General features: G+C 34.7%; 1 protein-coding gene across 1 annotated transcript in view; it reads left to right on the top strand.

Annotated features, from left to right (window-relative positions):
• LOC132713325 (uncharacterized) overlaps positions 1-10,967 on the top strand; it is a 72,010-nt gene that overhangs the window by 52,049 nt on the left and 8,994 nt on the right. The window contains exons 2-3 of the mRNA XM_060695873.1: positions 9,260-9,451; positions 10,460-10,624. Of these exons, the coding sequence (XP_060551856.1) occupies positions 9,260-9,451; positions 10,460-10,624 (357 nt within the window). The remainder of the gene's footprint in view (positions 1-9,259; positions 9,452-10,459; positions 10,625-10,967) is intronic.

A 10,967-nucleotide genomic window follows, 5' to 3' on the forward strand; every position in this document is an offset into this window, starting at 1 on the left:
ATGAACTTCATGAAATAAAACGTTCGATTTGTTTGCCACTATTTAAAAGTTGTCAATCGCCTCTTTCTGTCACATCTGCAGATTTGCCTCTTTCCCATTTCATCCACATGATCACATAAAGTGCCTGAATTAAACCATACAAAGACACGAATCGGGCCGTTTGTGATGCAGACATTATAGAGCTGTTGCAGGCGGTGTAACTGTTTTATCTATTATCCGTATCGATCTGTAAACCATTTACAGAATTTTTCATCCATTTTAGTCTTTAAACGCTATGAATCATATGGCGTGTTTTACAAAATGTTACAAATTAGAACGAATCGAATTAGTGTGATTAAACAAGAGATGTGTCTTTAAATATACTGTTTCGTCTTTAGGGTGAAAGAAATTTGATTATTTCGGTTTTATATTTCTTGAAGTAAATGAATTCAGCGCTGGATAGAATTTGATCTTTCCCATGGGTCAACATCTTTGACGATTGGGATCATTTATTATAAGGTTACAATAACGCAATGCACCAGTGTTTGAAATTCACATTAAAGGGGCCACTCCCACTTTTTCTACTTCATTCTCTACTAGAATAAATTATACAAAAGGATTGCTATATGTCGACATTCCTGAATTACTTTCTGAATAACAGCATACTTTAAGAGTATACTTTTTACCAAAATTTGTCTCGAGAAAAGGTTGAATACTTGATATATTTTGTATAGTAGAATATGACCCTGCGTAATCTAGTGTGACATACTCTATCAGCGAATGGGAGTCAAAATGATCTCTGCTGTATTATTAAGTATGTTAACGTAAGAATATATCTATCTCAGCTGCTCCACTTTGTAAAACATCAACAACTAATTCTTAACGTACAGAAATGAGCGCGTTATTCTGGTGTACATTAGTGATTATTGCCAAATGATGTACGTTTATGTTTCGTATCGACCGTGAATGATGTGCAATACAGAATTTAAATATATATTGGCCTGGTTTTCAGTCATACTGGCGCTTTTTTCACAGTAACTGTTATTTTCTATAATGACAAAACAGGAAGTAAAGAGCTTAAACAGCGCACACACACGCACCACACGACGAATGGCTCAACCGGAAGTGTTCACGATTGGTCGTAGCAGGTCTTTAAGTCAAACGAAATAACGCTCTTTATACTTTCTGCCTTGGTTGATGCACATGCGTGAAAACGAAAACGTGGGAACTCAAACTGTTGTTTCACAAATTAAATATGAATATTTTATTAACTGTAACACGTTTTCATTAATAAACGTCTAATAAAGATGTAACATGTGGTTTTTATGTAAACGTTTCATAACAAATGTGGTATTTTCTTCTTGAGTAATTGACGCTATAGGTCTTCCGCGGAAGCTGTTGTGACTTGTCGCACCCAACCTTGCTCTTTATGTCTTTATAAAGCAATACAGTTATATTCCCCCAAAATTTAACAACAATGAAATCATACCAGTTTTGATCTGCAACATTTGTAACTATAAATTATTTGTAATTGATCTAATATAGCATATAACATTATGGTAATTTGATATGGGTAAGACATACGAAAGTTGATATGACATCAACTAGTATTTCTAGCGCATGAGCACAACGTGAATTATGAATAACTGGGTTCTTTAAAATGTTATGGAAAATTAATGCGAGCATGCAACAAATACACATTTAAAGCATTTTAGGTACTTTACATGTATGTGAACGTGCACATAGTCAAGTACAGTCCCAGGAATTTATTTTAGCATAACTTAACACAAAAAGGGAGGTCTTCATGTTGTATTGTTTTTGTTCAATTTTGTCAATTATTGATATAATGGTCGGATAATTCTCGTGTAATTTGCTGTTGCAAACTCGTAATAAGTCTGGAATCCGTGCTTGCCAGTGATTGTCTGGGTATGTTGTATTTTTCTACACATTTTTCTCTCTTCATGAAGGAAGCATTTCCTTGAGAAACATGTTTCAAACTTGAGCTTTTGCCTGCTAAATGTTCTTAAGCACTTGGATGTTTTACACATGTTACATTTTAGAAATAAGTTATTACCTTGCGTCGTTAAATGCGTTAAGTACTTTATTATGAGTCGACAATTGCAATGATCGCGAGAAAAGGTACAGAGTAACCTTGGGAAGTTGGCACCAGACTCGTAGATAGATTGGCACCTGGCTATTGGATAGTTATACTCCGGGCTCGTACAGTTTGACATCTGGCTCTTAAATAGTGTGATACAATGTTGCACCTGAAATGTAGATAGTGTTGCAACAGGCTCGTAAATAATGTGGCTCCAGAATCGAAGATAGTGTGGATCCACGATCCAAGATAGTCTGACTCCAAGCTAGTAGATAGAGTGTTGTTTAATTTTCTCCAGGATCATAGATAGTGTGACTCCAGGATCATAGATAGTGTGGCTCCAGGATCTAAATAGTGTGGCTCCAGGATCCATAGATAGTGAGGCACCAGGATCGTAGATAGCGTAGCTCCATGATCATAGATAGTGTGCCTTCAGGATCATAGATAGTGTGGCACCAGGATCGTAGATAGTGTGGCTCCAGGATCGTAGAAAGTGTGGCTCCATGATCATAGATAGTGTGCCTTCAGGATCATAGATAGTGTGGCTCCAGGATCATAGATAGTGTGGCTCCAGGATCATAGATAGTGTGGCTCCAGGATCGTAGATAATGTGGCTCCAGGATCATACATATAGTGTGGCTCCAGGAACATATATAGTGTGGCTCCAGGATCATAGATAGTGTGGCTCCAGGATCGTAGATAGTGTGGCTCTAGGATCGTAGATAGATTGGAACCAGGATCATAGATAGTGTGGCTCCAGGATCGTAGATAGTGTGGCTCCAGGATCGTAGATAGTGTGGCTCTAGGATCGTAGATAGTGTGGCTCCAGGATCAAAGAACGTGTGGCTCCAGGATCGTAGATAGTGTGGCTCCAGGATCGTAGATAGTGTGGCTCTAGTAGATCGTAGATAGTGTGGCTTCAGGATCATAGATAGTGTGGCTCCAGGATCATAGATAGTGTGGCTCCAGGATCATAGATAGTGTGGCTCCAGGATCGTAGATAGTGTGGCTCCAGGATCGTAGATAGTGTGGCTCAGGATCGTAGATTGTATGGCTCCATGATCGTAGATAGTGTGGCTCCAGGATCGTAGAAAGTGTGGCTCCATGATCATAGATAAGTGTGCCATCAGGATCATAGATAGTGTGGCACCAGGATCGTAGATATGCGTAGCTCCATGATCATAGATAGTGTGCCTCAGGATCATAGGATAGTGTGGCACCAGGATCGTAGATAATGTGGCTCCAGGATCGTAGATAGTGTGGCTCCATGATCATAGATAGTGTGGCTTCAGGATCATAGATAGTGTGGCACTAGGATCGTAGATAGTGTTGCCCCAGGATCATATATAGTGTGGCTCCAGGATCGTAGATAGTGTGGCTTCAGGATCATAGATAGTGTGGCACTAGGATCGAAGATAGTGTGGCTCCAGGGTCGTAGATAGTGTGGCTCCAGGGTCGTAGATAGTGTGGCGTCAGACTTGATGATAGTGTGGCTCCAGGGTTGTAGAAGTCATATCTGAAAACCAAGCGATGATTAATTTCAGATTTCGAGACCTCGTGTTTCTGACGAAAAGCAAATTAAGCCTTTTCAATGTGGTTTTAAGTCATGAATTATTAGTGCAAGGATTTTTTACGTGGTAGTAACCTGTCAAATTGTAGGAAAACATGTGATACAATGAAGTATTAGTGTGATACAATGAAGTATTATAGTGTTACATAACGACAACTATATGCCTTTCCATACGAATGGATTTTAGCCTGAAAGATAATTATCCGATTCCTTTGATATGGATGAGAAAATAATGTCATTGCTTTTCCCAAAGGCTGTGTTTCTATACCGAATGATGCAAAAGTCAACATATGGCGCGTGATTTGCATAATTAGTTACATTATTGTTTCCACAATTACCGCTCCCTCACTCCTAGTAACACTTATGTTGTAACAGTTTGTTTTCACAATGAGCATAACGAGTCTTCAGGAATCTTGAGTTTTCTCTGAATTGTTTCAGCGACATTTTTTTTCTCAGTAATCGAAAACACGTGAGGAAACTATGACGGAGGCGTGGCTTGTTGTGCTAAAATTCGGCTACTTACAAGTTTTGTTAGCATTCATGAGAGTCATGCCTTGTTACATACACTGTACTTCAAATCTCAGTCGTTAATTTATGGCATAAGAATGATTAATAAATAGGCCTTATGAGTTTTATTTCCGAGTTCCAGAGGTTCAATTCTGTAATATTTATGGAAGTTATGGAAGTAATGAAAATTAAAACTTATTTCCTAATCCACTACGCTCAAACGTAAATGAATTATTTATCCCATTAAAAAGCAATCGAAGGAAGAAAGAACAACAAATACATAAATTCACATTTAGGATTTGTTATCTGCATTTCCGTATATCTACATTACTAATACATGTTCTTAGAAACAGTATACATGACATTAACATCTCAACGTTTCATAAATCGGTGTGATCAAAAAAGACTTTCTTGACACTAATCTTATATTTTTATTTTATGAACGTACATGTACTTTCCCTGTCAGTAATGCTGCAAGTCGGCTGCGCAACCCTACTCCATCGTGGGAGGGGGACGTAGTAGGAAACCAAAACTCAAGACAGGCCACCTTCCGTAAGTGCTCTGACATAATTTAATGAGAAAATCCATAAAAGTAACCCACTTACTATGTAAAATGTAATTAAAAGCCGAATATGTACGCTCAATTACTGCACGCTTTCCACCTATAAGTTCAGAACATTTACAAAAAAACGTATAAAATATGGAATCTCTTCTTATATACAGACAATAAAAATGAAATCAGAAAAGTTCAAGGTATCGTATTTCACTAACTAAAGAATCGTTCTCCAAAATAACGAACATCCCGGGAAAGTAGTACATCTTGTTCTTGGAACAAATCTGAAAATATAAACTTAAGCAATGAACAATATTTTTAGTTTAATTCAAATCGTAACCAAAACGTAAAAAACTTGACTGAATTAATCTAAAAATGCATCTTTATAATACCATACTTCATTTACCATTAAAACATTTATGTATTTATAAATCAATTATAAACCTTGCAAAATTATTCTGCAGTTTTAAGAATACGATCAAGAATAAAAATGGACCAAGAAAAATCAGTTACTGTACAGATTAACTATGACTGCGTGAATTTTTAGGGAGGATGGCAGGAAATCAGTGCACGATATTGTAAAATAAACGTGTGTAGCAATCCAGAAAACCTCGAATGATATACACATCTATCCGACTTTATTATATATTACTGACGCACGAGAAAATCGTGCGCATCATATTCAATGATTTTCAATACAGTAAAACTTCGATTACCTTAACCTAGGATAAATATATTACTTGATTATGTGCTTATTCTTTCTGCATTATGATATATAACATTGATCTAGTCGAGACAACAAAAACTCGTAAATTACGTGCTCAAATCAGTTCGGAAAATGCTGTATTCGTTCAAACATTTCAAAAGAATCAATTGTCATGTCTCGACATAATCAAAATAAAAGTTTTATTCTTAGGTAAGAGCAACACAGTTTTATCAGCTTCTATTCGTTGACGAACATTTACATGAATATGTCTGGTTTCCGTAATAAGAATTAACGATTGAAAAAGTGCAGGTATAACGAGTTATATTGTGCTAGCTCTCAATGTTCTGTACTGATTTTCTGATTTACTCCCAGCCCATTTTCAAATATAGATTGTTCAGGGGCTTATCTTCACTGTAGAGGAACAAACAACAAGCGTGTGTATTCGTTATTAAGAATGAATAAACAAATATACATTAGCAGCATAATAGACAATGGACAAAAATTGTTTCTCTGCGAGACTTTTCATAGTTATAACAATACTGAATATTGTTTAATGTGCATGATGCTGTATGAATTAGCATCAGATTGATTTTATCCCTCCATGGCTTAGTTTTGAGGGCAATGTTAACAACGAAAACCAGACATTTCAATATTGATTCTGATTCCGCTGTATGTAAATTAATATGTAATTATGGCGATATTGCGTCTATGATGTTTTGATTTTCAGTCTGGAATAGTCATCTATTATTATATTTATTATTTTTTCAGTGTAAAGGAAAAAACCTTTTGTGTCACTATTTGTAATTCATTTGACATTTTGTGCGATGTATTTCTATAGAACTGCATGTTATGATTTCGGTTCCTGTTTGTCAGTGATCCGTTTGTTTTTCGATGTATTGACCTCAATAATTTTTAGAAGTAATGTGTCTCAAATGCAGTTCAAATCGATCTAAGTGACGATATAATATTACGATAAGTGAGCCCCATACTTCACATTTACCCAAACCTCCGTGTAATGTGCTGTGCTTGAACTGTGAGATAATGTTCTGTAATAAATGTAAGAGATACACTTATTCTCTACTGATGTGACGGTTCATTTCCATCTGCAACTGCTGCCAAAACTTGCGCACATGAGCCTCGCTAGATAAAAGTAATGGTTGCAAAAACGTATTTAACATCAGACTGGGTTGTTAAGAAGAGGAATTATGGCACGATCAGAGAGGAGTAACGAAAGACGTTTTACATTGTCAGAAGGCAAGATAGGCATAAAAGTATGCAAAATACATTACATTCCATCGCGTGTTTCTAATTAGCACAGGTAGAAAATGTAAAACACAGACAAGTGTCAAGGCTGAATGTTTTAACAAGAAATATTTGCTGTTTTCAGCGGCAAAAAGATTGTACAGAAATATTGACTTTTAAATGTTCTTATTTCAAAATTCGGTTATGTTTTGTTGAATATCCGGTATACATTTGCATACATTTCTGCGATAAAGTGCTTTTTCGGACATGGTAACTTTCTAGTATTGGTTTACATGTTACATTGCATTTCGGGTTTGTAATCTGTAATCCTTATTAATTTCGAGGTATTTTGTTCACGATAGACCTGTTGTTTAAAATATACGTAAATAATTTAGCGAAAATCTTCTCGCCAAAACAGTCCGACATGTAGAATCTATATATTCCACTACTGGTGTAGTATTCGGTAATCGACATCAAAATCATATTCATCCGCGTAAGTAGTGATTGTGCATTTATTGACAATTCTGTTAGCCAGCGCTACTTTTAAACTTTGAATGCATTGTACAAATGTAATTTGTTGGATACTTGTAACAAAATAAAAGTATTTCTTTCTTTTAAATCGCTAGTATTAAGCTGTTTTGTACGGAAGCATCCTGGTGCCAATATAACATGTTCTATAAAAAAGATAACTCCTACGTAGGACTTTATATCTCCTATACGTCTCCTACGTAGGAGATATAAAAACCTAATTAGGAGTTTCAAAGTCCTGCGTAGGACTTACAAACTTCTACGTAGGACTTTATAACTTCTACGTAGGAGATAAAAAAACCACCTAAGTAGGAGTTTTAAAGTCCTACGTAGGAGTTATAAACTCCTAACTAGGCTTTTCTATCTCCTACGTAGGAGTTTTCAATTTTTATAGATCATGTTAAATTGTCACCAGGACGCTATCGTAGTTTTGAGAACTACTTGTTGTTAGATTTGTCGTTAACCGCTGTGTCAGAGATTGAATGTCAGCTCGCCAATTTTCGATCAGAAAATACAAAAATGGCTGTTTTCATTGAAAAGCCTCCTGTTACAAGTTCGAATTGCTATGAAACTATAAAAAGGCTTCAATACTGTTCAGACTTGGCACAACTGTTGATTGAACCATAGCCTTTGTAATGGCATACTCAATCTTAAATTTCCTGTTACCATGGCAACGAGGGGGCATCTCAAAATTGCCAAAAATTACTATTTAGCATTGATTTTTCTATTAAAACTAATTGATTTCAAATTGTTGCAACTTTCAATGGATTGAGATAGAGTCAAAGGCTTTCAGTGTTCCTTACACGTTACCTTAAGGTCGACCTGAGGCCATTTTAATAGCCTCTTACAAGTCCAAAAGTGTCTTGGAGATGAGGGGGTCTACCGACCCATTCACACTCCCAAACAGAAAGGGCACATCCCCCTTCTGGCAAGGTGCCGAAAATATGTAAACGACTTTAATTTGACAAAGAGCGTCCAAAAATGTGTCATGGAAGTGTCATCTGACTGCTTTTTAAATGTATTGTTCTTACTGAAGTTGACGAGATACGCCGTAAACTGTCGAAATATACCAATTTTATGTGTTTATCTTTTTATGTGCTCTTCTGCATATATGTAACTATATAACTGTTATATTGTCATTGAAAATGTTTATGACTTGGTGAATATTTTACACGCCCATTATACCTCAGAAATGCTTTTATTTTTCAAAAGCTTTATTATTTTGACGTCCTGTTATATTTTCCAGAAAGTTTCTTATTGGCCAATTACCTAGGCCATCTTTTCCTTGTGATGTTTTTGCCAATAAGTACAGTTATAGTGAATAAGTATTTTGTTTGGAAGTCAAAGCAATAAGTACAGTTATAGTGAATAAGTATTGTGTTTGTAAGTCAAAGCAATAAGTACAGTTATAGTGAATAAGTATTTTGTTTGTAAGTCAAAGCAATAAGTACAGTTATAGTGAATAAGTATTTTGTTTGTAAGTCAAAGCAATAAGTACAGTTGTAGTGAATAAGTATTATGTTTGGAAGTCAAAGCAATAAGTACAGTTGTAGTTAATTAGTTTTTAGTTTGTAAATCAAAGCAATAAGTACAGTTATAGTTAATAAGTATTTCGAATGGAAGTCAAAGCAATAAGTACAGTTGAAATGAAAAAGTATTTTGTTTGTAAGTCAAAGCAGTAAGTACAGTTATAGTTAATAAGTATTTTATTGGAAGTCAAAGCAATAAGTATAGTTATAGTGAATTGGTATTTTGTTTGGAAGTCAAAGCAATAAGTACAGTTGTAGTTAATTAGTTTTTAGTTTGTAAATCAAAACAATAAGTACAGTTATAGTTAATAAGTATTTCGAATGGAAGTCAAAGCAATAAGTACAGTTGAAATGAAAAAGTATTTTGTTTGTAAGTCAAAGCAGTAAGTACAGTTATAGTTAATAAGTATTTTATTGGAAGTCAAAGCAATAAGTACAGCTATAGTGAATTAGTATTTTGTTTGGAAGTCAAACTGCAACTCACATTCAGATGACGTTAGAATTATTACTTTCGACCTTGTGTAATGAAGTTTAAATTTACTTACAGGTAACGAGAATGGACAAATACCAGGATGCCCGCCAGCGCCTGTAGATAAAACTGGAAGGACAATTATGTTTTTAAAACCAACGAAAAAGAACAATGTATTTGAAATAGAATTCAAGCCAAACATAGGGGAGGCAGACCAATTACTGGACGATTTCACTCTAAGCTGCAATATTTTTCTTGAAGAGGACGGTGGTAAGTGAACGCTAGCAGGTAGTTCCGGGTCATTGGCAATGCAAAGGAAAGATACTCTATAAAAACTGAAAAATTTGAAAATTGATTTAAATTCAAGTCAGTATTTTTGTTATTTCTTGATATATTGTCTTCATACATTCACAACAATCCTTTGAGTATACCAAAGTGAATCTACCTTAAACTCTTACAAATGACCTTGAACTTCAAGCTCGATTTTTTTTTCTAAATTGCTGAAAATTTAACTAAAATTCACTGACAATAACTGATATTTTTTTAACGAATTGTCTTCATTCTTGGACACAAGAACCTATCAAGAAAATTAAACTGTGTTTGACTGTGACCATTATATGACATTAATATTCAAAGTAATTTGAATCGTGATGAAAAGTGTGGTAAATTTGTTATTTATTTACGGAATTGATGAATTCTTTGACAAAAGTAAATATCGACATGTTGAATTATTCAATATGATCTTGACCTTTAAATAACCTTGATCGCCGACGTCCAATTATTAGTTTGAATTGTCATTACTTTATTTCTTATTTACGGCTTTGATTTATAATTTGACAAAACAACACTTTTGTCATAACAGTAATAATTAAAATATTAAAATGACCCTTAAATGATCTTGACTGTCAAGGTCAAGTTATTGAATTTACATTATATTTCACGATTTAACTTTGCCATTCATTTAAAAGTTTTGTTTCATACATAAATACACAACCGACATGTTGAACAAATTCAAACATAAACTTGATTCATCTTAGTACCATTTGTAAACATTTATTAAGTACATACAAACACACATGTAAGTAAATGAAACAAAATAGGATGGTGTAGTACATAGAAAAAAAATTCTGTATGTTATGCATATCCATTGCATTATCTTACTGGTTAGAGACAATCTACTTAAGTTGAATGTACTTGTATCGTAAAAAACAACAGTAGATTCATTTTGTATTGTTTTATCTGTATATTTGCTTAAAAAATCTTATTTGATTTAAACAGATGCATATTGCAATGATTTCGTACCATTAACCAAAGAAGAAGGTTGTGTTACATGGACGCCTATTCCTCCATTGCCGACTCCCGAACCAGAGGTGACTCCAGAACCGGAACCAACAAAACAACCAGAACCCGAATCTGAGGAAGAGCAACCCGAACCCACAGACGGTAAATGTGACTTTGGTCATATAATATGAAATTGAAAGTTTGTCAAATTAATTGATAGGTAGTATATTACATGTACTGAATTAATGAATAAAATTGGACCATTTGGAAAGAAACATAATAATCTTTATGAAGGCAGTGAGTTTGAATTTAAATCCATTTGTAGTGATTCAATGTTTGTCTTTTTCTAAAGCCCCCTTCTTTTTCAATATCTCAATAATGATTGTTAAAAATCAATACAATGTTTGGATTTAGACGATATCAAGAGCCACCACCGGACGGCAAACAAAGAAATATTTTAACAAATCTTAACGTTTCCTTTTTATAAATTAAATCGGTCTGTCTT

This window comes from Ruditapes philippinarum, unplaced genomic scaffold (genome assembly GCF_026571515.1).
Source record: "Ruditapes philippinarum isolate M1 unplaced genomic scaffold, ASM2657151v2 ctg1580_1_1_1_1, whole genome shotgun sequence".
Taxonomy (NCBI): Eukaryota; Metazoa; Mollusca; class Bivalvia; order Venerida; family Veneridae; genus Ruditapes; species Ruditapes philippinarum.